The sequence below is a fragment of the Herpailurus yagouaroundi genome, unplaced genomic scaffold (genome assembly GCF_014898765.1).
Source record: "Herpailurus yagouaroundi ecotype Mexico unplaced genomic scaffold, PumYag 215, whole genome shotgun sequence".
Lineage (NCBI taxonomy): Eukaryota > Metazoa > Chordata > Mammalia > Carnivora > Felidae > Herpailurus > Herpailurus yagouaroundi.
The window spans coordinates 7,680,026-7,707,824 of NW_024412446.1; the positions used below are offsets into that span (position 1 = coordinate 7,680,026).

Genomic DNA, 27,799 nt, shown 5'->3' on the forward strand with positions numbered 1-27,799 from the left:
TGTGTGTGTGTGTGTGTGTGTGTGTGTGTGTGTGTGTGTGTGTGTGTAAACACACACACGCATATATGTATACTTGTTTCAGGGTAAGAAAAATCATGTATATGAGGAGTTCCTACATTTATACTGTTTAAATCCAGAAGCACGAGAGTATCAGAAGAAGAAAAAGCTTGACCTTATACTGAACTCAGCAGTTCTGAATTAAGTATTCAAAATAAACCTTTCCTAATAGCGTCTTACCCTTTCAACCAAAACAACTTGTAGTGAACAAGAAGGAAAGTATATCAACTTTATTAATTTTTTTAAAGTTTCCCTGAATATTTCCTGGAAGAAGATGAGATTCTAATTTGGGGGGTTGGACTAGGAGGGTAGGGAAGTGGGGAAGAAGGATGGGCAAATCTTTGGTTCTTATTTGTAAGCTTTTTTTTTTTTTTTTTAAATGAAGTCAATTACACTTTTCATTCAATTGGGAAAATCATTTTGGGAGAAGGTAATAGCACTATAAAAAGTTAATCATCCAGTCATGAATTACTTTTAAAGCTACAAGATACTTGTTGCCATACAAGCTTCCCTAGGTTCAATTCATACATTTATTATTAATTTACTTAGTAATTGAACAATTAGGTAATGTATGCCTATTAGTTGCTAGGGGTTAGCATGGACCTTGGGAATGCAAAAACGAGGAATGCATGTGAGCTGAGTACCTAAAGGGGAGACAAATAACAGCATGGAACCTGAAGTCCTTTCCTACAGAGAGATCTGTGAATTATGATGAACTTTCATTGCTAAGTTTATTCATCAAATTAATACAGAAGAGATCAGCAAAATTCAACAGTTTTAAAACAGGACTAACACCAAATTCACTAAAATTGTTTCATGAGTGAGTAGAACTATCCTGTGAATATGTCTTTAAAAATATATATAGTTGTCTTTTATTTGTATGTTCTGATTTGTTGTTGTTGTTGATGATGATGGGAAGAAAAGGAAGTCCTTAATATAGTGACTCTCCTGTCCTGGATTTATGCCTTCAAACTCATTTCCTGAGTTTCCCTGGCCATACTGTTTTGTTTGTAGCATAGGGCCTTATCCCGAGACTATTTCACTTGATGGTCTTGCTAAACTGGTAAAGCCAATGCCAACACAAGTTATCAATACTCTGTCTCTGCCCTTTAATTCTTTACAACATGGCTTTAGTTTTAATTTTAAACATAATCTGGAATAGCTCTTCATATGCCTCAAAAACTATGGTAAAGGAAGACAGCAAGTCTAGCAGGACTGTGGATCATGAGCAGCTTCTCAACTCAGGCTCTGGTTAGTAGAATCCACACATTTGCCCCTGCAGATTCCTTCCAGCAACAGTTTGGCAGAGTTTCTGCTGAGATGCCCTGGAAACCAGCTGCCCCTTGACCCTGAGGGTAGAGGGCCAGGTCAGCAACGGGGAAGTTTCCATCGGTGGTCTTAGCAAAGAACAATAGCCCAAAGCTAGAAACTTCCCAAGGTTGGCCCCTTTCCTGTGGTCTGTGTAAAGTACAAAGTTGTTGAAGGTGCTCCTTTAGAGTGCCACAACTTAGTCATCTAAAGCGGTAACACTTCTGGATTACACTATTCCTCTGACACTTGATTTACCCAGGATCTGAGAGATGAATAGGTCTCAAGACCTTCCTTATAGGAGATGAGAAAAACACTTCTAGGAGTCATGCCTCAGTGCACAGTCCTCAAACTCAAAAGATTCACTATCAATTTCAAACTGTTTCTGTAGAGGGCTGTTGTCATAAAGAGCCAAGCAAAAAAGGCTTTCCAGGTAATAGCCACTATTGTGACAGACACTCCAGTTGTGTTCTATAGACCCACCACAGAAAGGCATACATAGCCGATAATAAAAGATCACTCTAATTCGGCTCATTTCCAATTTGAGAATCAATAATTGTTTTTGTCTACCATTATGACACTGACTTCAAAATCTCTGGGCATGGGTTGTGGTCTTTGGCCTGGATCTTTTGGACCTTGATGGAATGGACAGACATTGACACAAAAGTTGTAGCCCACACAGCTGAAGAAGCACATCTGGATTGTCATGTGGGTGCCATGGAGGTACTGTACCCACATATAGAGCACTGGAGATAGTAATAGTGGCTGTGGCTTCAACTCTCTCTTACAGCTCCCTGAAAATGCCTTTTTTAAAAGGATTAACTTTAAAAGAATATTTGTATAAAACTATGCTATTACTGAAAGAAGACTTTTAATTAAAAAAATACAGAAACCTCATACTGGATAGTGGCTGAAATTAAAAATTCATTGCTATTATCATTAAATATTTAATTATTTTATAAATTAAGATAGTTATTTATTCATTAGATATTATAACTTACAGCATCTATCCAGCTCTGATAGGGAGATGCCCCTTGGTTCTAGTAGTTAGCACATATATACTTGATAGTTATTGAAAATTACTTATTTTGCTAGAGGCATAATCATACATTTTTAGCCACTGGACCTTCTGCTTAAGGACTCAAACTTTACCTATAAAATGTAATTCTATATTTGTCAATTATTTCTCAATAAAACTAAAAAAAGAGTATTACTCAAGGACAATCTAATAAGGCAACATATAGTATGCTGCCATACTGTAAAAGCACAATCCCCTGGCACCTATGTTCATTTTACAAAGGGTAAGAATGGAAAGGGAATCTTCCAATCACTAACCTTTGTCTTTAGAAAATTTGAATTATGAACAATTCTTTCTATTGCTACTGGTTGATCTGGAAGGTCTCTATGCCAGAGGCCACACTGCCATACCTTTCTCTGACTTGTAATCTGTCCAGCTTGCCAGGGAGAGGAGACAACAAGTAGGAACAGTATCCTCTCAACTGCTCAAGAGTTCTTGACTATCAGCTCTTTCCTCTACTCCTGAAAGGGACTCTTTCCTCTTCTGATATGATTGTACTGTTGTTCTTCCCCATTTGCCCTCTCCCCAGCAGAAAAAAAATAAACACTGAATTGACTAAGAGATTATTTATTCTAACACTTTTCAGTGCTTTGATGAGAACTGAATTATGGAATGTATAATGCTTTGAATGGTGGGGAAAAAGGTAGAGGCCACATTCCCAGAGCTGCCTACCTCTTATTTCCCTTCTAGTGGAGGAATTTTACCTCAGACCTTTTCAGTCTAGAATATAGAATTTCTGCTAAATATTGGCCCTGGTAATAAGAGAAATAGTCCAGCCAAAAAGAAAATATCAAATTCACTCATTTCCAGGATATAGTCCACAGGAATCTATAGTCACAAGTCATGTAGCTAAAAATATTTTGTTACTACTAAATAATCAACACTGATAGGTATTTTTTTTTGTCTTTTCGTAATTGTGGTAAAATACACGTAACATTTATGATCTTACCCATTTTTTAGGTATACAGTTCAGTGGTATGAAATACATGTAACCATTACCACCATCCATCCTCATAACTCCTTTTCTTATAAAACTGAAACTCTATACCCATTAAACAATAACTCCTTTTTTCCCCTCTCTAGCAAACACCATTATACTTTCTGTCTTTATGATTTTGACTATTCTAAATATCTCATATAAGTGGAATCATATAGTATTTGTCTTTTTTGTGACTGGTTTATTTTACTTAGCATACTGTCCTCATGGTTTATCTGTGTTATAGCATATTGCATAATTTCCTTCCTTTGTAAGGCTGAATAATATTCCACTGTATGTATACCTACACACACACACACACACACTCACACACACATATATATGTATGTATATACACACACAATAAAATATATATGACAAATATATATTTATGATCTTACAGTTTGTAAGTTCAAGCCCTGCATCAGGCTCTGTGCTGACAACTCAGATCCCAGAGCCTGCTTTGGTTTCTGTGTCTCCCTCTCTCTCTGTCCCTCCCCCACTCATGCTGTATCTCTCTCTCTCAAAAATAAATAAATGTTAAAAATTTTTTAAAGTTTTAAATGTTTATTTATTCTGAGAGAGAGAGGGAGAGCGTGCGTGCATGCTAGTGGGGGAGGGGCAAAGAGAGAGAGGGAGGGAGAAAGAATCCCAAGCAGGCTCCTCCCCTAACCGACTTAGCCACCCAGGTGCGCCAATTTATAGTTTTCTTTGTGCAAAGCCTTTCATCTCTTTGGTTAAATTAATTCCAAAGTATTTATCCTTTTTGATGCTATTATAAATGGAATTGTTTTTATAATTTTCTCTTTAGGTTGTTCATTGTTTGTGTACAGAAATGTAACTGACTTGTGTGTTGACTTAGTATGTTGCTACTTTACTAAATTCATTTATTAGTTCTAGCAGGTGTACGTGTGTATAATCTTCAGAGTTTTCTCTATATATCGTATCACCTGCAAGCACAAAAATTTTACTTCTTCTTTTCCAATTTGGATATTCTTTTATTTCTTTTTCTTCCCTAATTGCTGTGGCTAGAACTTCCACTCCTATGTTGAACAGAAGTAGTGAAAGTAGGCATCCTTGTCTTGTTCTTGATCTTAGAGGAAAAGCTTTCAGTCTTTCACCTTTCACATCAAAGAGTACTGAATTATGCTAAATGTGCTTTCTGCATCAAATGACGTGATCATGTGTTTTTTCCCTTTATTCTGTTAATGGGGCATATTACATTGATTTTCATATGTGAACCATCCTTGCATTCAAGGAATAAATCCCACTTGGTTATAGTGTATAGTCCTTTTAATATGCTTGTGAATTCTGTTTGCTAATAATTTGTTAGAAATTTCTGCATCAATATTTATAAGAAATATTGTTTGTTTTTTTTATAGTGTCTTTGTCTGGCTTTGGTTTAAGGTTAATACTGGCCTCATAGAATGAATTAGAAGATGTTTTGTCCTCTTCAATTTTTTTGAAGTTTGAGAAGGATTGGTATTAGTTCTTTAAATGTTTGGTAGCAAAGGGGCGCCTGAGTGGCTCAGTTGGGTTAAGCGTCCAACTTCAGCTCAGGTCATGATCTCATGGTTTGTGAGTTCAAGTCCCGCATCAGGCTCTGTGCTGACAGCTCAGAGTCTGGAGCCTGCTTTGGATTCTGTGTCTCCCTCTCTCTCTGCCCCTCCCCCATTCACACGCTGTCTCTCTCTCTCAAAAATAAATGTTTTTATTTTATTTTATTTTTTAAAATTTACATCCAAATTAGTTAGCATATAGTGAAACAATGATTTCAGTAGATTTGTTAATGCCCCTTACCCATTTAGCCCATCCCCCCTCCCACAACCCCTCCAGTAACCCTCAGTTTGTTCTCCATGAGTCTCTTCTGTTTTGTCTCCCTCCCTGTTTGTATATTATTTTTGTTTCCCTTCCCTTATGTTCATCTGTTTTGTCTCTTAAAGTCCTCATATGAGTGAAGTCATATGATTTTTGTCTCTCTCTGACTGACTAATTTCACTTAGCATAATACCCTCCAGTTCCATCCACATAGTTGCAAATGGCAAGATTTCATTCTTCTTGATTGCCGAGTAATACTCCATTGTACATATACACCACATCTTCTTTATCCATTCATCCATCGATGGACATTTAGGCTCTTTCCATACTTTGGCTATTGTTGATAGTGCTGCTATAAACATGGGGGTGCATGTATCCCTTCAAAACAGCACACCTGTATCCCTTGGATAAATGCCTAGTAGTGCAATTGCTGGGTCATAGGGTAGTTCTATTTTTAATTTTTTGAGGAACTTCCATACTGTTTTCCAGAGTAGCTGCACCAGCTTGCATTCCCAAAAAATGAACAAATTTTTTAAATTATTTTTTAACACTTATTCATTTTTGAGAGTGAGAGAGACAGAGCATGAACAGGGGAGGGGCAGGGAGAGAGGGAGACACAGAATCCGAAGCAGGCTCCAGGCTCTAAGCTGTCAGCACAGGGCCCAATGCGGGGCTCGAACTCACGGACTGTGAGATCATGATCTGAGCTGAAGTCAGACACTTAACCGACTGAGCTACTCAGGCGCCCCAATGAATAAATATTAAAAAAAAAAAAAAAAAAAAAAACTTAAATGTTTGGTAGCACTCACCACTGAAGCCACTGGGTTCAAGCTTTTCTTTGTTGAGAGATTTCTTTTTTTTAATGTTTATTTATTCAGTTTTTGAGAGACAGAGCATGCGCACAAGCAGGGGAGGGGCAGAAAGAGAGAGAGAGAGGGGCAGAAAGAGAGAGAGAGAGAGACAGAGAGAGACAGAGAGAATCTGAAGCAGGCTCTAGGCTCTGAGCTGTTGAACCCACAAACTGTGAGATCATGACCTGAGCCGAAGTCGGACACCCAATTGACTGAGCCACCCAGGAGCCCCTGTTGGGAGATTTCTGATCACTAATTCAATCTTCTTAATAGTTATAGGTCTATTCAGATTTTCTATTTCTTTGTGACTTAGTCTTGGAAGATTTTGTTTTTCTGGAAATTAAAAAAAAATTTTTTTTAATGTTTATTTATTTTTGAGACAGAGAGAGACAGAGCATGAACAGGGAAGGTTAGAGAAAGGGAGACACAGAATCTGAAACAGGCTCCAGGCTCTGAGCTGTCAGCACAGAGTCCGATGTGTGGCTCAAACTCACGGACTGTGAGAACATGACCTGAGCCGAAGTCGGATGCTTAACCTACTGAGCCACCCAGGCGCCCCTGTTTTTCTGGAAATTTATCCATGTCATCTACGTTATCCAATTTGTTCATAGTACTCTCTTATAATCTTTCATTTCTGTAGAATCAGTAATGTCTCCACTTTCTAGTTTTAGTAGTTTGAGTCTCTTTTCTTTTTTTTCTTAGTTTATCTAACTAAAGGTTTGTCATCAGCTTTATCGATCTTTTTAAAGAACCAAATTTTTGTTTCACTGATTTTCTCTATTGTTTTTTAGTCTCTATTTCACTAATCTCTGCTCTAATTTTTATTATTCCCTCCCCTCTGGTAGTTACGGATTTGGTTTGGTCTTTTGAGTTGTAAAGTGGGCTGCTAGTTAGAGATGTTGGGTATTTTTTTTTAACTTTTTAAAATAAGATTTTATTTTTAAGTAATCTCTACACCCAATGTGGGACACGAACTCACAACCCTGAGATCAAGAGTCACATGCTCTAACGACTGAGCCAGCCAGGTGCCCCGAGATCTCATTTTTTTAATGTAAGCATTTATAGCTATAAAATTTTCCCCTTAGCACTGCTTTTGCTGCATCCCATAAGATTTGGTATGCTGTGTTTTGTTTTCATTTGTCTCTAAGTATTTTCTAATTTCTCTTGTGGTTTCTTCTTTGATGCATTGGTTGTTTAAAAGTATGCTCTTTAATTTCCACTATTTTGTGAGTTTTCCAGTTTTCCTTTTCTTACTACTGTCTTCACTCCATTGTGGTCAGAGAAGATATCTTGTATGAGATCTACCTTTCAAAATCTATTGAAACTTAATTTGTTGCCTAACATATGGTCTATCCTATCAAGTGTCTCATGTGTACTTGAGAGGGATATATATTCTGGTGTTGTTGGATGGTGTTCTGCATATGTCTGTTAAATCTAGTTAGTTTAAGTCTTCTAATTTTTTACTTATCTTTTGTCTGGTTGTTCTATCCATTATTGTGAGTGTAATACTGAAGTCTCTAACTGTTATTATACAAATATCTATTTCTCCCTTCAATTATGTTAGTTTTTGCTTCATACATTTAAAAATGTTTTTAAAGCTTATTTATTTTGAAAGGGAGAGAGAGAGAGAAGGGGAGAGAGAGAGAAAGCGAGGGAGAGAGTGTGTGTGCTTGAATGGGGTAGGGCAGAGAGAGAGAAGAGGAGAGAGTGAATCCCAAGTAGGCTCCACACTGTCAGCACAGAGCCCAAGACAGGGCTCAAACTCACGAATCATGAGATCATGACCTGAGCCAAAATCAAGAGTCAGACACTTAACCAACTGAGCCACCCAGGTGCCCCTCATACATTTTGATGGTCTGACATTAGGTGCATAAATATATACAATTGTTCTATCTTCTTGCTGTATGCAATCTTTTTTTTTTTTTTAATTTTAATGTTTATTTATTTTTGAGACAGAGAGAGACAGAGCATGAACGGGAGAGGGTCAGAAAGAGAGGGAGACACAGAATCCAAAACAGGCTCCAGGCTCTGAGCGGTCAGCACAGAGCCTGACGCGGGGCTCGAACTCACGGACCGTGAGATCATGACCTGAACCGTAGTTAGACACTTAACCAACGAGCCACCCAGGCGCCCCTGCAATCTTCTTTTAAAATTGAAGTGTAAGGAACATACAGTGTTATATTACTTCCTGTATTAATATAAAAATTCAACAATTCTATGTATTTACCTAAGAAAATAACTTTTCCAAAACATAGTTTAGAAAAGTCAATAAGTGAGGGGAAATTTACTTTACATTTTTTTTGTTGTTGTTAATGCCATGAAGAACATCTGGAAAAAAGGTAAAACTATTTACCTACCTTTAAAAGATATGCATAATTTCATCCTGGCTGCAATAATTAGATTTGCTTTTCAAATTAGATTTAAGAAGAATGCCTTTCATAGCTACCAGAAGCAGAACATGCCAGATAAATGCAAAATACCTGTGACTACATTCTTCAGAAACAAAGAATGCTTCAGTGAAATGAAAATTCTCACTCTTGTCAACAAATGCAAAGAGCCTTTAAAAGTGTGCACTTAACAATTTGAAGAGGCAACTCAATACAGTGGCAGAATTCAATAGAATAAGAAGCCAGCTCACTACACCCTGTGTTGGCCAGACCCAAATGTTTATAGACAGCTGATAGTTCTCTGGATTAGAAGAATAACCTGCATGGTGGGAGGCAGAGACTGAGACCTCAGAAGGGCCAACAGCAGAAGATGTATACTTCAATGTGATCAGTTAGAAACAGGTTTTTTTTTTAATTTTTAAGTTTATTTATTTATTTTGATAGCATGAGCAGAGGAGGGACAGACAGAGGGAAAGATAGAGAACCCCAAGCAAGCTCTGCACTGTCAGTACGGAGGCCAATGTGGGGCTCAAACCCACAAACTGCGAGATCGTAATCTGAGTTGAAATTGAGAGTCAGATGCTTAACCGACTGAGCCACCCAGGCACCCCTAGAACCAGTTTTTAATTTATGGAAAGCTCTAATTTTGTAAGCAAACAACAGATCACACACACACACACACACACACTGAACTTACAGCAGTAAGTTCAATAAATATTCAGTTCATCTTTGAAATGTTAATGCCATCATTCTATTTCTTAAAACAGAAAAGCAAGGTGATAGAGCATCTTACTATCACATGGCTGAGGAGAAAAAATGCCTTGTATTTGCAACTTTTGTAAATATAAGATTGTTTCAAAATTTTAAAAGAGATAAAAATTAGGATTAAATCATCAGCTCACATTTACAATTGACTTCTATCTTGTTTCTCGTTTTTTTATTTAATACTCTTATTCTCTAGGACAATATGTTCTTTAACTAGAACATACACTGAGGTAGAAGTGTATGTGTCCTTTTCTTATAGTCAAAAGATGGGCAATGCATAATGACATTTATTGTCATTATGATATTTAAATCCATACTAAAGTTATTTTACCAAATAAATGGAAGACATACTCGAAAGTACAAATAACAGAATGAATACAAGATGAAAAAAAAAAACACAACAACTTGATGAGGTACCAAAGAGGAAAGATTTGGCCACAAATTGAATGAACTCATAATAAAATGCCATTGTGAAACTATATCTCACACAAAGACATGTCTGATTCTGTTTTCTTCCAACTGTCTTCAAGCAGTCTACTTGACTATCACACTGGTATTTCACATGTTCAAAGGTGAACTCCTCATACAAGTTCTGTTTTTCAACTACATCATTTCTAGTAGAGATATCAACACTCTCCTATTTTCATTTATTCATTCAACAAGCATTTACTGAGTACCAAACACATGCTAATTGCTGTGGATACTGAGATAAAAGATGTAACGCTTGCCCTCACAGGGCTGTCAGATGGAAGAAGATTGCCCACCTCTAGCCACTTGCCTGAAACAGCTTCCTGGATAGTTTTCTTGCCTCTTCTCATACTGCTTAAAACTGCCATACTCTTTTCTGGCAATCATGTCATTCTTCTAGACAAAGATCTATCAAATAGAAACTCTGCTTTTAAGATATAGGCAATTATCCTCTTACTATCACTGAAACACTGATATCAACACCTACTTCTAGACCTCTGAGGGTATCTTTCCATTCTCTCCATCCTCCTATATTTGGAATGCTCTTCTGTTCTCCTATCTAAATCCCATTCATTCAAGATCCAGCTCTTCCAAGAGATTTCCCGAGAGTACTTTGGCCCCCACTGCTCTCTTTACCCCATCTGCTGCAAACTTTGTTTTCATTGCTAGGTTTGAGGTATCATGGGGAAAAAACATGTTTTCAATGGTAAAGAACTTTCTCAGTAGATGGTGAGTAATTCTTCATGTCTATGAAAGACTAAAAAAGGAAGACTAAAAAAGGAAGAAACCAGGCTTAAAACAGGAGAGGTTTTGGGTTGAACATGGAAACTAACTTCACAGAGGCAACTGGCTGGCTCAGTCAGTGGAGCATGCAACTCTTGACTTCAGGGTTGTGAGTTCAAGCCCTACATTGGGCACAGAGCTTGCTTTAAAAAATAAATAAATAAATAAATAAAAATTAAAAAGAAAAATAACTTCACATTGAGTAATTTAAAAAGACAAGGTTCAGTACTTCCAGGCCCCATTATTTTGGATTCCTCCAGAGGGTAACAGATTCCTGCTGGTCATATTTTGGATATAACCGGCATCCACTAATAGCTATGTAACCTTAGAAGTCACCTTCTGGAGGTGGGATCAAGATGGTAAAGTAAGAGGATCCTGAGCTCACCTCTTCCCACAGACACACCAAAATCTACAACTATATATAAAACAATTATCTCTGAGAACAAACTGAAGGCAAGCAGAATAGATCATATACAACTAAGGATATAAACAAAAAGCCACATTAAGACATGTAGCACAGGTGGAGACTCAGTTTAGTTAGGACCCACACTCCCACCAGTGGAAGGAATATTGCAACCATAGAGGCTCTTCCTAAGGAAGAAGAAATCTGAGCCACACATCTGGCTCCATAGTCCAGGTGACCTGCACTGGGAAGACACACACCCATAAACTCTGGCTTTCAAAATCAATGGGACTAATGTCTGGGAGAGCTGGAAGGCAGTAGGAAACCGAGGCTCTGCTCTTAAAGGGCAAGTGCACATTCTTGCTCTTAGTCCCAACGCAGAAGCAGCAGTTTGAAAGTGCCTGGGTTACACATGAAGGAGATCCATTGACTAGTTTTATGGTGTGAGCTGGAGGGGCAGTGATCTGTTGGAATGTTCTCTGAAGATAGAAACACCGGTGGGCACTTTTAATTTTTTTACTTCCCTTCTTGCCTGGCCATAGCAGGTGCCATTTCTGACGCTCTCCATCTACTGTACTAGTACAGCTAGCCCCATCCAACCTGCCCTCCCTGGCCTGGAGTCCCTCCCACGTGGCTCCCTGATCCACCACATCCCACAGTCATACTCAGCACTAGAGCCATTCCCAAGTGCTCCTGCCGTGGAGTGCCAGCCCTGCATTTAGAATGCTTGCAATAGTCATAGCCAACCTGGCAGTCAGCTCTGCCAGAGGCCTGCCCAGCCCACTAGCATGCTCACAGCTGCTGCAGCTGCCCCACAGACCCATGAGATTGCACTGATCATGACCAGACCACAACAGGAAGGTGCATGTAGCCCATACAAGAAATATCTCTGAGGCACCTGAGCCAGGTGCCTCAAGGATGTTCACACTACTGGGCCCCAGGATGCCTTGTGCATAAAGCCACTCTGCCAAGACTGGTACATGTAACTGATCTAATATATAAAAACAAACAGAGAGTTACATAAAATAAAAAGGCAGGAATATGTTCCAAATGAAAGAATGTGATAAAATCTCAGAAAAAGAACTGAACGAAATGGAAATAATCAGATAAAAAGTTCAAAGTAATAGCCATAAAACAATCTCACTGTACTCAAGTGAAGAATGCATGAACACAGCAAGAACTTCAACAAAGAAACAGAAAATATAAAAAAAACCCAATCAGAGCTGAAGAATTCAGTAAGTGAAATGAAAAATATACTAGAGGGAATCAACAGCAGATCAGAATGCAGAAGAATGGATCAGCGATCTGGAAGACAGGGTAGTAGAGATCACCCACTCAGAAGAGAAAAAAGAAAAAAAAAATTTTTTAATGAGGATAGTTTAAGGGACGCTGGGACAACATTAAGCATACTAACATTTCCATTATAGGGCTCCCAAAAGGAGAAAAGAGGGAGAGAAAGGCACAGAAAAACTATTTGAAGAAATAATTGCTGAAAACTTCCCTAACCTGGTGAGGGAAACAGACACCCAAGTCCAGGAAGCAAAAAGATTCCCAAATAAGATGCACCCAAAGAGACCCATACCAACACACATTATCACCAAAGTGTCATCAATTTAAAGATAAAGAGATAATCTTAAAAGCAGCAAGAGAAAAAAAAATCTATTTATGTACAAAGGAACTCCCATAAGACTATAATTGATTTTTTCAGCAGAAACTTTACAGGCGAGAAGGGAGTAGCACAATATATTCAAAATGCTAAAAGGAAATAACTTTCAACCAAAAATACTCCACCCAGCAAGGTTATCACTCAGAATTGAAGGAGACTTCTGCTTTTCCCAGAAAAGCAAAAGTCAAAGGAGACACCAAAGTGGCCCTATAGTAAATATTAAAGGGATTTCTTTAAGTGGAAAAGTACAAAATTAGAAATAAGAAAATTATGCCTTTTTAAAAGTTTATTTATTTTGAGAGTGAGTAAAAGCAAGTGAGCATGGGAGGGGAGGGGCAGAGAGAGAGAGAGAGAGGGAGAGAGGGAATCCTAAGCAGGCTCTGTGCTGACAGTAGAGAACCTGATGCAGGGCTTGAACCCAAGAACTGTGAGATCATGACCTGAGCCAAAATCAAGAGTCAGATGCTTAACTGACTGAGTCACTTAGGTGCCCCAAGAAACTTATGAAAGAAACAAATCTCAATGATAAAAGTAAACATAAAGGTGGTGGATCAACCACCTACTTTAGTCTGTAATCAAAATACAAAATTAGTAAAATCATCAGGACCTACAATAGTCAAAGAATATACAAAATAGTAAGATGTAAAACATGACATAAAAACATAAAATGTGGGGAGAGAGGAAGTAACAGTGTAGAGCTTTTAGAATGCATGAATTGAAGCAATCACTGACTTAAAATAGGCTGCTATATACATAAGATGTTATGTATGAACCACATGGTAACTACAAACCAAATACCTATAACTGATACACAAAAAATAAAGAGAAAGGAAAATAAACATAACACTAAGGAAATTCACCAAATCACAAGGGAAAAGAGCAAGAGAAGAAAAAAGGAACACAGAAGAACTACAAAAAACAACCAGAAGGCAACCAACAAAATGGCATAAGTACGTATCTATCAATAATTACTTTATTTTTTTATTTATTTATTTTTCAACGTTTATTTATTTTTGGGACAGAGAGAGACAGAGCATGAACGGGAGAGGGGCAGAGAGAGAGGGAGACACAGAATCAGAAACAGGCTCCAGGCTCTGAGCCATCAGCCCAGAGCCTGACGCAGGGCTCGAACTCACGGACCGCGAGATCGTGACCTGGCTGAAGTCGGACGCTTAACCGACTGCGCCACCCAGGCGCCCCTATCAATAATTACTTTAAATGTAAGTGGACTAAATGCTCCAATCAAAAGACATAGGGTGACTTAATGGATAAAAAACAAGACCCATGTGTATGCTGCCTACAAGAGACTCACTTCATATCTAAAGACACATACAGATTGAAAGTAAAGGGATGAGAAAAGATATTCCATGTAAATGGAAATGAAAAGAAAGCTAGGGTAACAATATTTTACATGTGTAAAATATTTATATCAGACAAAATAGACTTTATTATTAGTTTTTAAGTATTTATTTTTAAGTAAGCCCTACACCCAGCGAGGGCCTCAAACTCACAACCCCAAGATCAAGAGTCCTATGCTCTGCTGAGACAGCCAGGTGCTCCAAGACAAGAGACTTTAAAGCAAAGACTGTAAGAACAGACAAGGACATTACATAATGATAAAAAGATCAAGAAGAGGATATATTTTTACATATGTAAATATCTATACACCCAACATAGAAGTGCCTAAATACAGAAAGCAAGTATTATCAGACATAAAAGAAGAAACCGACAGTAATACAACAATAGTACGAACTTTAACACTCTACCACTTCCATCAGTGGATAGATCACCCAGACATAAAATCAATACGGAAACATTGGCCTTAAATCACACATTAGACAAGATGAACTTCATAGATATTTGCAAAACATTCCATCCAAAAACAGAATAGATTTTTTTTCTCAAATACACATGGAATATCTCCAGAATAGATCACATGTTAGGTCACAAAACAAGACTCAATAAATTTAGTAAGACTGAAATCATATCACGCATCTTTTCTAACTATAACAGTATGAAACTTGAAATCAATTACAAGAAGAAAATCAGGAAAAACACAAACATGCGGCTGAACAACATGTTATTAAATAACTAATGGGTCAATGAAGAAATCAAAAGGAAATAAAATACTTTGAGACAAACTGAAATAAAAACACAAAATCTATGGGACACAAAGGTAGTTTTAAGACAGAAGTGTACAATGACACAGGCCCACCTCAAGAAACAAGAAAAATCTCAAAACAACAATGTAACCTTACACCTAAAGGAACTAGAGAAAGAACAAAGCCCAAAGTTAGTACAAGGAAGGAAATAATAAAGGTTAAAATGAAAATGATATAGACACTAAAATAAAAAAATAGAAAACATCAATATAACTAGGGGCCAGTTCTTTGAAAAAAGAAATAAAATTGATAAGCCTTTAGTCAGACTCATCAAGAAAAAAAGAGGGAAGGCCCAAATAAATAAAATCAGAAATGAAAGAGAAGTTACAACTGATACCACAGAAATACAAAAAATCATAAACAAATAATTATTTGACAATAAATGCGACACCTAGAAAAACAGATAAATTCCTAGAAACATACAATCTTTCAAGACTGAATCAAGAAGAAATAGAAAATCTGACTAGACTGATTAGTAGTAATGAAATTGAAGCAGTAATTTAAAAATTCCCAGCAAACAAAAGTCCACAACCAGACAACTTCACAGGTGAATTCTACCAAACATTTATGGAACTGTTAACACCTATCCTTCTCAAACTATTCCAAAAACTAAAGAGGAAGGAATGCTTCCAAAATCATTCTAAAAGGCCAGCACTACCCCAATTAAAAAAAAAAAAATCAAAGACACCACAAAGAAAGAAAATTACAAGCTAATACCCTGATGAATATAGATGCAGAAATTCTCAACAAAATATTAGCAAATCAAATTCAGCAATACATTAAGAAAATCATACACCATGATCAAGTGGGATTTATTTCAAGGATGCAAGGATGGTTCAGTATCTTCAAATCAATCAGTATGATACACCACATTAACAAAAAGAAGGATAAAAATCAGTTGATTATGTCAATAGATGTAGAAAAAGCATCTGATAAAACTCAATATCCATTTATAATAAAAATTCTCAACAAAGTGGGTATAGAGGGCACATACTTCAACATAATAAAGGGCACCTATGACAAACTCACAGCTAACATCATACCTAATGGTGAAAAGCAAAAAGCTTTTTCTCTGAGATCAGGAATGAGGGGGCCCCTCTTGCTACTACTAGACACATCAGACAAGAAAAAGTGACAAAAGATATCCAAATTGGAAAAGAAGAAGTAAAACTGTCATTATTTGTAGATTAAATGGTACCATATATAGGAAACCATAAAGACTTCACCAAAAAATTATTAAAATAAATTAATTCAGCAAAGTTGCAGGATATGAAATCTGTATACATAAGTCTGATCCATTTCTATACACTAATAATGAACTATTAGTGAAATTAAGAAAACAATCCCATTTACAATTGTATTAATAAGAATAAAATGCCCAGGAATAAATTTAACCAAGGAGGTAAAAGACCTATACTCTGAAAAATGTAAGACAATGATGAAAGAAATTAAAGTTGACACAAATAAATGGAAAGGTAAACAATGCTTATGGACTGGAAAAATTAATATTGTTAAAAGGTCTATACCACTCAAAGCAATTTACAGATTAATACAATCTCTATCAAAATACAATGGCAATTTTTCACAGAACTAGTACAAGTAATCCTAAAATTTGTGTAGCCACAGAAGACTGAATAGTCAAAGCAATCTTGAGAAAGAGTAAAGCTGAGGTATAATGCTCTTTGATTTCAAACCATACTACAAAGCTATAGCAATCAAAACAGTAATAATATTGGCATAAAAACAGACACATAATTCAATGGAACAGAAGAGAGTCTAGAAATAAATCTATAATTATACAATTAATTTTTGACAAAGGAGACAAGAATATGCAATTAAAAAATGACAGTCTTTTTTTTTTTTCCCAACGTTTTTTTTTTATTTATTTTTGGGACAGAGAGAGACAGAGCATGAACGGGGGAGGGGCAGAGAGAGAGGGAGACACAGAATCGGAAACAGGCTCCAGGCTCCGAGCTGTGAGCCCAGAGCCTGACGCGGGGCTCGAACTCACGGACCGTGAGATCGTGACCTGGCTGAAGTCGGACGCTTAACCGACTGCGCCACCCAGGCGCCCCAAAAAATGACAGTCTTTTTAATAAATAGCATTGGGAAAACTGGACAGCTACATGCAAAAGAATGAAACTGAACCAATTTTTTTTTACACCATATACAAAAATAAACTCAAAATGGATTATACACCTAAATGTGAGACCTGCTCTCACCAGGAACTGAATCTCCCAGCACGTCGATCTTGGATTTCCCTGCCTCCAGAATTGTAAGAAATAAATTCCTTCTGTTTAAGCCACTCAGTCTATGGTATTTTGTTATAGGAGCCTGAGCTGAAGAAGACAGGTTGTTTTTGTTGTTGTGGTGGTGGTGGTGGTGGTGGTTGAGTTGTAAGAGTTCTTTATATATTCTGGACATTGACTCCTTATCAGCTATATGATTTGCAAAAATTTTGATGTAGCTTAATTTATCTGTTTTTGTTGTTGTCTGTGAACACTGGTTTTTTAAGCCTTCATAGTTTGGGTTGGTTATATTAAACTACTACTTTTAACTTATGAATTTCCCAATAAATGGCATTTGGATAAAATAAGAGATAATTAGGGGCACCTGGGAGGCTCGGTTGAGTGTCTGACTCTTGATTTCAGCTCAGGTCATGATCCCAGAGTTGTGGGATTGAGCCCCATGTCAGGCTCCATGCTCAGCGTGGAGATTCTCTCTCTCTCTCTCTCTCTCTCTCTCTCTCTCTCTCTCTCTCTCTCTTCTATGCCCCCCCCCCACCCCTCTCACATGTGCTCCCTCTCTCTCTCTAAAATAAAAATAAATAAATAAAAGAGATAATGAATACAACATCTTTTTTTTATTACCTGGAGCTGCATTAGTTTTAATAATATGCTGCTTACTATTCAATTCTCTACTACAAACCAGAATTGAATCTGCAAACTTGTAAAGATGAGTTTAGGTATGCTCAGTGAAATGATGCTAACTCAATGCTGGTTTATTCTGTGGTAAGTGGTGAAAAATGCCAGAATAATCTGTAGTGGTCAAGCATACAAAAAAATCAACTTTTTACACACCTCTAGCTATAAGGGGCATTCAAGTGGCACTTAAGAAGTTTCTTTTCTTTGAGTAAGACTAAAGCAATTAGATCTAGAAATAGCCTGGGAAACATACTGAATGTAAGAAAATACAATAAACAAGTAAATTTTTATTTTTAAAAATGGGTGCTACCAGGTTTTTCTTCATTTATTATTTCTATTTCTTATTTCATTCATTTCTTCTTATTATTTGTATTTGTATCATTTCTTTTTTTTATTTTTTTTCAACGTTTATTTATTTTTGGGACAGAGAGAGACAGAACATGAACAGGGGAGGAGCAGAGAGAGAGGGAGACACAGAATCGGAAACAGGCTCCAGGCTCTGAGCCATCAGCCCAGAGCCTGATGCGGGGCTCGAACTCACGGACCGCGAGATCGTGACCTGGCTGAAGTTGGACGCTTAACCGACTGCACCACCCAGGCGCCCCTCATTTCTTTTTTTTAATATATGAAATTTATTGTCAAATTGGTTTCCACACAACACCCAGAGCTCATCCCAAAAGATGCCCTCTTCAATACCCATCACCCACCCTCCCCTCCCTCCCACCCCCCAACAACTCTCAGTTTGTTCTCAGTTTTTAATAGTCTCTTATGCTTTGGCTCTCTCCCACTCTAACCTCTTTTTTTTTTCCTTCCCCTCCCCCATGGGTTTCTGTTAAGTTTCTCAGGATCCACCTAAGAGTGAAAACATATGGTATCTTTCTCTGTATGGCTTCTTTTACTTAGCATCACACTCTCCAGTTCCATCCACGTTGCTACAAAGGGCCATATTTCATTCTTTCTCCTTGCCACGTAGTACTCCATTGTGTATATAAACCACAATTTCTTTATCCATTCATCAGTTGATGGACATTTAGACTCTTTCCATAATTTGGTTATTGTTGAGAGTGCTGCTATAAACATTGGGGTACAAGGGCCCCTATGCATCAGTACTCCTGTATCCTTTGGGTAAATTCCTAGCAGTGTTACTGCTGGGTCATAGCGTAGGTCTATTTTTAATTTTTTGAGGAACCTCCACACTGTTTTTTGTATCATTTCTTAAATGATCTTTTTTCTTATTAATAGAAGTCTACAAAAGCCCTCTGCTAGGGGCGCCTGGGTGGCGCAGTCGGTTAAGCGTCCAACTTCAGCCAGGTCACGATCTCGCGGTCCGTGAGTTCGAGCCCTGCGTCAGGCTCTGGGCTGATGGCTCGGAGCCTGGAGCCTGTTTCCGATTCTGTGTCTCCCTCTCTCTCTGCCCCTCCCCCGTTCATGCTCTGTCTCTTTCTGTCCCAAAAATAAATAAACGTTGAAAAAAAAAATTAAAAAAAAAAAACCCTCTGCTAGTCATACTAATGATTTATTGCCAACAACTTTAAAAACAGTGGTCTATATGGTTCCTAATGGCTTGACAATTCAGTGTTGTGAATGAGAATAAACTTGCATCGCCTCATCATTATGTAATTTTTGGAACAACAATTATCCCCGTAGATGCCAAGTCGATACGTGAAGCTGAAAATTAACCCAAATATCTTTACATTTGGTCTACCAGAAAATTTCAGAATCTTTTGGAATCTTTTTTTAACTCTAATGGGAATAAGCTTATGATGCCTCTGTAGTGCCTCTGGTAATTTCAGCTAAAATTTTTTCTGGTTTTGTATCCCTTAGCCCTATGCAAAAGAGTGACACATCACTGTCAGATTTTCCCTAAGAGAAAGTAAGAAATTAAGCTTGAAGCCAAATTTTTTTATGCTAACCAAGACAGAAAAATATTGTCAATAAACCTCAGTTACTGATGAAAAGAAACTTTTTATATAAAGTTATAGTTTACAAGAGTGGTAAACATCAACAAACCCCTGATAATTCATCATTAAGGAAGCATTCCCTTTAGCCAGTTTCTCCACATTGAGCATGCTTATTGTATCCATTCTCTGTATTGTGCAGAATGGTTCATGTGATTGAGTTCAGAGGATACAAGTTTGGTAACATTTATTTTTTTTTATTTTTATTTTTCATTTTAATTTTTTTAATGTTTTATTTTATTTTTGAGAGAGAGAGAGAGAGAGAGCGTGTGTGCACGTGAGTGAGCAGGGGAGGGGCAGAGAGAGAGGGAGACGCAGATCTGAAGCAGGCTCCAGGCTCTGAGCTGTCAGCACCGAGCCCAATGTGGGGCTCAAACCCACAAACGGTGAGATTGTGACTGGAGCTGAAGTTGGAAACCTAACCAATTGAGTCACCCAGGTGCCCCAAGTTTGATAAACATTTAGAACTTACCAGGACTATTTCTTGTGGAAAAAAGTTGTTTTATAAAACCATTTAAAGGAGATAACAATCTCTCATAATTTTTTTCTTTTAATGGCAGTAGGTATTGGTACCCTTTTAACCACATGCCCGCTACTCCGTGAGTATTCATTATATTCATTGTATTTAAACTTTGTATTTAGGAAGTGAAATATTGACCAATCTATAAGAATTCAAATTATCTATCAAAATGAATGACAAACCTAAGTACAAAACTGAAGGCTGAAATGTTCAGTTGATAGTGTCCTAAAAGGCAATAAAAACGTACTTTTTTATTACTCAAGATAGTTCTGGAGACTTGAGTCAAAACTGGGCTAATATTGGCATATCTGCACTTTCTTAAAGCAATCTACCATTGTATGTATGTACGTATCATTGACATACAACATCCTATCAGATTCATGTATACAACATAATACAATCTGCCATTTTATTTTATTTTATTTTTTTAACATTTATTTATTTTTGAGACAGAGAGAGATAGCATGAACGGGGGAGGGTCAGAGAGAGAGGGAGACACAGAATCTGAAACACGCTCCAGGCTCTGAGCGGTCAGCATAGAACCCGACGTGGGGCTGGAACTCACTGACCGCGAGATCATGACCTGAGCCGAGTCGGCCGCTTAACCGACTGAGCCACCCAGGCGCCCCACAATCTGCCATTTTAAATCTTTGAGTCGGTAACTGGATTCTTTTTTTTAGTGTTTATTTAATTAAGTAGAGAATTAATTTAATTAAATACAGAAATGCTATAGAATATAATAAACAAACATACCTCCTGGGCTGTGACCGGCATTCCTCCTCCCCACTGTCTGCCTCCTGCATATCAGGAAAAATGATAAAAAAAAATTATTTAAAACCTGAGGTCTCATATCATAATATCAACAATGCAATTTTACTAAGCTTTGTATGTAGGAGCATCTCATTCACCTTGTGCACTTGAGCGAATTCTCTCCATAAATAGCAACTTCAACCACCCCAGAAAGTTGATATGTATCAGAATTTATTTCTGGAGGAAACTTCAACAATAGTTTTACAAACAAATTTCATTGATAACAAAATACTAACAATTAAAAGAACTATACCTCTGAAAACCAACTAAAGATGTTATGCTATTGTTATGTTACTTCAAATTCAAAGTAAGTGGGCATTCTGATTACTATCAGCAAATCTCATCAAGATGACCTATTAATAATTCTGATCCCCAAAGAACAACCTAAACAATGAGCACCACTTCACAAAATGCTCATGATCAAATCACCAACAGTATCACCATCAACACAATGGCTACTACTTATTGAGTATTTATCATGTGCCAGGCACCTTGCTCAACACTTTAAGTATATTGTCTTATTTATAAGTTCTAGAAGGTTGATGGTACTATATTTCTCATGAATTCTACAACACACACACACACACACACACACACACACACACACACACACAGCTTAGGATAAGTATCTTCAATCAATAAAAACGTACTGAATCATTGTTTAATTACAATGTTTAATTTTCTTAGTAGCACATAAAATAATTGAGGGTGTTATAACATGGCAATTAGACTCAATGAAATATGGATTTTACAGATGAAGAAAATGAAATCCAGAAAGTAGAAATAAATAAGTTGTTTAAGGAAATTCACATGGTGAAGTAGAATTAAAACTAATAAAAATACTGCCTCCCAACACATTGTAAAAGCTTACCCCTCCCTGGCCTAGGTCAGGACTTATAAGTTATTATACAGATTTTCATGGACACAAGAATATTGACATAAAGGAAAAGTGAGAAAAGATGTAAGAAATAATAATGCTAGGGTGCTAAATGTTTCTTTAAATTTGCTCCCTGACATTTTACATTTGTTTTTTGGTCACTTTTGCTCTATTTGGCAAACATAAAAAAAAATTCACTTTTGCTGAATTTCAAGCAGTATGTGTACTGTCTGCCAATGAGCCACCTACATTTTTGAGTTTATGGAACTATCTCCATTCACCTCTGTTATCATTCTGTCTCCATTCCTGAGCAGCTACTATAATTTAAAACTCTACAATTTTTATTCCCATTTTATTTTCATTATTGATTTCAGGCATGCCTATTATCTTCCACAAAGGGAAAAACACAGCAAAGAGGGAAGACAGATTAAATGTCATGGTGCGCTCAACTATTTGCTGTAGGGGAGGCTTTAGGTTCAGAAGTATTCCCTTTAGGGATTGAAAAGAAAGGTGTCACAGGAAAAGAACTGATTATCTCTAGAGTTAATAGTCAGAACCCAGAAGTTTGCAAGAAACCAAGTGAAAAGATTCAGATAAGCAAATGTAAATGTTAGATTTTGACTCCCAAAGAAACTATAATCAATAGAAATGATTTCCTGTAATCTCATTTTTCAAATAGTGCTTCATTATTATTACTGGTTAATAGAGCTCAACTTGATATGTTGTCATATTTTTAATTATATGAACAATTATACAAAGGTTATATTTAAGATAAATGTAAGTTACGAGGTGCAATAAGATAATGAATACCTGTGAATACCATTCCACTTAAGAGCTAAAACAGTATCAATCCCTTTGCATCTCTGTGCTTATTAGCTATCTCCCATTCCTATCCTCTCCCGATGTGACTACTATCTTGAATTTTAATTGTCATTTTCTTGCTCTCACTCTACTATAAAAAAATTCAAACATACAGAAAGGTTGAAAGTCCTTGTAGTGAATCTGTATATTCATCATATATATATATATATATTCTACCATTAATATTTTATATACTTGCTTTATTACATATTATTTTTCTGCCCATCCATCAATCCATCTTCAAAGCAGGATACAGACATCAGTATATTTGTCCTTAAATGTGTATAATTAATTAGAATTCAGTATTATAGTTTTTTTTTCTTTTATGGTAAAATTTATACACAATGAAATGCACAAATCTTAAGTGCATCATTCAATGAGTTTTGAAAATTTAGGTATCTGTGTAACCCAAACTTCTATCAAGAAATGAAACATTTTTATCACTTCAGAAATTTTTCTTGGGCCTCTTCTCAGTCAACACCTGGTACCACCTACTCCTAGAGGCAACTACTCTTCTGATTTTTCTACAAACTTTTCCCCCCAAATTAGTACATAGCATATGATTCCATTTATATGATTCCACTGTTCATATAAATAAAATCATATAGTATGTACTGTCTTGTGTGAGGCTTCTTTTATGCAGCATTAGGTTTTAAGATTCATCCATGTTGCATTTAACAGGAGTTCATTTCTTTTTACTCCTGAGGATTCCATGAATTCACCAGTTTGTTTATTCATCTCCTATTGATATATATGCTTCGGGTGTTTGAATTTTTGTCCATTATGAATAAAGCTACTATATGCATTCCTTTGTGGGGTTTTGGTAGAAATATGTTTTTGTTTCTCCTGGGTAATGGGATAGATGCATGCACAGTTTTATAGGAAAGTGCAGGCCTTTTCCCAAAGAGATTCTAACACTTTACACTCATCAACAACGTATGAAAGTAGCAATTACAGCTTAATTAGCAATTTTCTTCTCCAATGGTTATTGTTTTCCATGTCCTTAGAAACTTTTGCTTAGCCTTTAGTCACAAAAATACTCTACCATATTTTTTTTAAGATTAAAAAAATTTTTAAGTCATCTCTCCACCCAACATGGAGCTTGAACTCATAAACCTGAGATCAAGAGTCATGCGCTCTACTGACTGAGCAATCCAGGTGCCACTCTACCATATTTTTTAAATAAAAACTTTATGGTTTTATATATAAGGTCTATAACTCATGCTGAAATAAATATGTGTATATGGCGTGAGGTAGAGGTGAGGAGTGAGGTTCATATTTTTCCACATGGATATCCAGTTTTAAGTACCACTTGTTTATGACTTTCCTTTCCCATGGATTACTTGGCTCCTTTGTAAAAAATCAAATGACTGTACAGGTGATCTCTACTTCTGGGTTCTTTATTCTGTTCCATTGATCTATTTGTCAATGTTTATGCCAGGAGCACATTATCCTGATTACTGTACTTTATAGTACGTTTTGAAGGAAATATAAATCCTCTAACTTGATTCTTCTTTTTCAAGATGGCTTTATTTTCTATAAGATTTTTTTTCTTGAAAGCTATTTTATCTGATATTAATAGAGCCACTACAGACTTATTTATGCTCATTATGTTGAGCATATTTATGCTCACTTATTTATGCTCTATGTTTGCAAGACATATTTTTCAATCACTTTATATTTTAATGAATGTCTCATAAACAAAATATAGTTGTATCTTGCTTTATTTTTATTTTATTCATTGTGACAATCTTTGCCTTTTATTTTTTCTTAAAAACTTTTTTTTAATGTTTATTTATTTTTGAGAGACAGAGAGGCAGAGCACAGGTGTGAAAGGGACAGAGAGAGAGGGAGACACAGAATGCAAAGCAGGCTCCATGCTCCAAGCTGTCAGCACAGTGCCTAATGTGGGGCACAAACTCACAAACTATGAGATCATGACCTGAGCCAAAGTGAGACACTTAACTGACTGAGCCACCTGGGTGCCCCTTTGTCTTTTAATTGTAGTGTTTTGTTCATTTACATTTAATATAATTTGATATAGTTAGATTTGGGTCTACAATGTTACTATTTATTTTGTTTGTCATCTACCTTTTTATTCCTTTGTTACTCTTTTTCTGTCTTCTTTTATGTTATTTGAATATTTTTTAGAATTTCATTTTAATTTACTGTATTTTTATTTAAAAAAATTTTTTAATGTTTATTTATTTTTGACAGAGAGAGAGAGAGAGAGAGAGAGAGACGAAGCATGAGCAGGGGAGGGGCAGAGAGAGAGGGAGACACAGAATCCGAAACAGGCTCCAGGCTCTGAGCTGTCAGCACAGAGTCTGACGCGGGGCTTGAACTCACAGACCGCGAGATCATGACCTGAGCTGAAGTTGGACACTCAACCAACTGAGCCACCCAGGCGCCCCTTAATTTACTTTATTGGTTCTACCTCTTTTCATTATTTTTTTTATTCCATTGTTTTTTTAAATTACATGTCTGTATTCATTCTTTTTCAAGATTTTTAAATTTTTATTTTCTAATATAATTTATTGTCAAGTTGGCTAACATACGGTGTATACAGTGTGCTCCTGGTTTTGGGGGAAGATTCCCATGATTCATCGCTTACATACAACACCCAGTGCTCATCCCAACAAGTGCCCTCCTTGATGCCCATCACCCATTTTCCCCTCTCCCCTGCCACACCTCCATCAGCCCTCAGTTCTCTATATTTAAGAGTCTCTTATGGTTTGCCTCCCTCCCTCTCTGTAACTATTTTTTTCTCCTTCCCTTCCTCCATGGTCTTCTGTTAAGTTTCTCAAGTTCCACATAGGAGTTAAAACATATGATATCTTTCTTCCTCTAACTTGTTTCACTTAGCATAATACCCTCCAGTTCCATCCACGTTGCTGCAAATGGCAGGATTTCATTCTTTCTCGTTGCCAAGTAGTATTCCATTGTATTCAAGATTTTATTTTTAAGTAATCTCTACACCCAACGTGGGGCTTGAACTCACAACCCTGAGATCAAAGTCACATGCTCCAAAGACTGAGCCAGCCAGGTGCCCCATGTCTATATTCTTAAACAATGTATTATTTAGTTTTGATTAAGAGATTTAAAAATTGGCCCCAATGTTTAAATTTTTAAACTGAGCCTGGGTGGCTCAGTTGGTTAAGCATCTGACTTTTGATTTTGGCTCTGGTCATGACCTCATAGTTAATGTGTTTGAGCCCTGCATCAGGCTCTGCTCTGACAGCGTAGAGCCTGCCTGGGATTCTCTGTCATCCTGTCTCTCTGCCCGTCCCCCTGCTCATGTGCATAAGCACTCTCTCTCAAAATAAATAAATAAATACACATTTAAAAAAGAGACCTTTAAATATTGTATTATATGTATGTGGTCTTCCCAATATGCTTTTTAACACTAAGTATTATGCTAACAAGATTCATTTACTTATTACATATAGCCATAGTTCATTTTTACTGGTGTAAAATACTTAGATAGATTGTTTCCAATTTTTGGTGACATCAACCATGCCGCTATAAACATTCTTGTAAATGTCTTTTGGTCTACATGTATAGGAGTGTACCAGGGATTGGAATTGCAGGGTCACATAGTAAACAAAGGTTAACATTTACAAGATACTGCCAAATTATTTTCCAAGATGGTTGTGCTGATTTATACTCTTACCAGGAGTGTATTACTAGCCTATTGCTAGCTTCACACTCTTATCCTTATACCTAAAATGAGCAGACCAATAGGGAGATAATTCAAATTATTTTCAGTTCTTTGGTGGATTTTTCTAAGGGAATTTTTGTGAAAGTATGTGGAGAAGTAAAAAACAAAAATACCCTTGGTGCTTCTTAGGGGTCACACACAGCCAAAACCAGTTACATTTGCAGAGGAGAACTAGCATTTATTGGGCATCAATATGGCTCAAGTGCTTTATATGTTATTTTATTTAATATGCACCATAGCGGGACTTGTTCAAAGTCACGATGCCAATAAATGGTATAGTTAGGGTTTGAACTCACGTCTATCTTTCTGTTACAACCAAGCTTCCTCTAACCTAAGAATCTGACATTAATACCTACATCCAGAGTCAGAGGTTAGGGAGTGAGCCATAAAAGAAAGCATTTCTTTTTTCAGGACTTAAAATAAAATAATATCCTCTGTCATTTTTCTATGACTTCAACACTTTAAAATAGTGCCAAAGGAGTGGAAAATTTCTTTTGGCACACACAAAAAAGCAAGTCAGAGTAGTATTTCTTTTGTTTTTTTTTTTTTATTTTTAGTTTTGGAGAGAGAGAGAGAGAGAGAGAGAGAGGGAGAGGGAGAACACATGAGTGGGGGAGGGGCAGAGAGAGAGAGAGAGAGAGAGAGAGAGAGAGAGAGAGAGAGAGAAGGAGACACAGGATCTGAAGCAGGCTCCAGGTTGCAAGCTGTCAGCACTGAGTTTGACTTGGGGTTTGAACCCACGAACTATGAGATCATGACCCAAGCTGAAGTCAGATGCTCAACCAACTGAGCCACCCAGCTGCCCCCAGAGTAGTGTTTCTAACACAAGATCCTCAACGTTTTTTTCTTTCTTTTTTAGATTAATATTACAATCATCATGGCAGTGAATGATGAGCCAGTTGTTAGATTTTTAGGAATCTTGTGACACTCACATTGGTAGCCTGAAATTGGCCATGGTGGGAGTATTTACCAGGAAAATCAGCAAGTGCTGCAAGTCAGCCCCCACCCAGAGAAAAGTTTTTTAAACAATTACCAGTACATCATGAGGTGTGGGACCTAAGAATGTATACATTCTATTTATTTTTTTAATGTTTGGTTGAGAGTGCGGGGGCGCAAGTGGGGAAGGGGCAGAGAGACGGGGACAGAGGATCTGAAGCAGGCTCTGCACTAACAGCAGCGAGCCCGATGTGGGGCTCGAACTCATGGACCATGAGATCATGACCTGAGCCGAAGTCTGATGCTCAACTGACTGAACCACCCAGGTACCCCAGAATCTGTACATTTTTTTTTTCAACGTTTATTTATTTTTGGGACAGAGAGAGACAGAGCATGAACGGGGGAGGGGCAGAGAGAGAGGGAGACACAGAATCGGAAACAGGCTCCAGGCTCTGAGCCATCAGCCCAGA

At 37.1% G+C, this 27,799-nt stretch overlaps 1 protein-coding gene across 4 annotated transcripts in view; it reads right to left on the reverse strand.

The window, feature by feature from the left end:
• The window catches only part of SSH2 (slingshot protein phosphatase 2), a 252,213-nt gene that overhangs the window by 133,152 nt on the left and 91,262 nt on the right, over positions 1–27,799 (reverse strand). For all 4 annotated transcript variants that reach the window (XM_040455430.1, XM_040455429.1, XM_040455433.1 and 1 more), the window contains one exon: positions 20,878–20,921. In XM_040455430.1, coding sequence (XP_040311364.1) covers positions 20,878–20,921 — 44 coding nt within the window. The remainder of the gene's footprint in view (positions 1–20,877; positions 20,922–27,799) is intronic.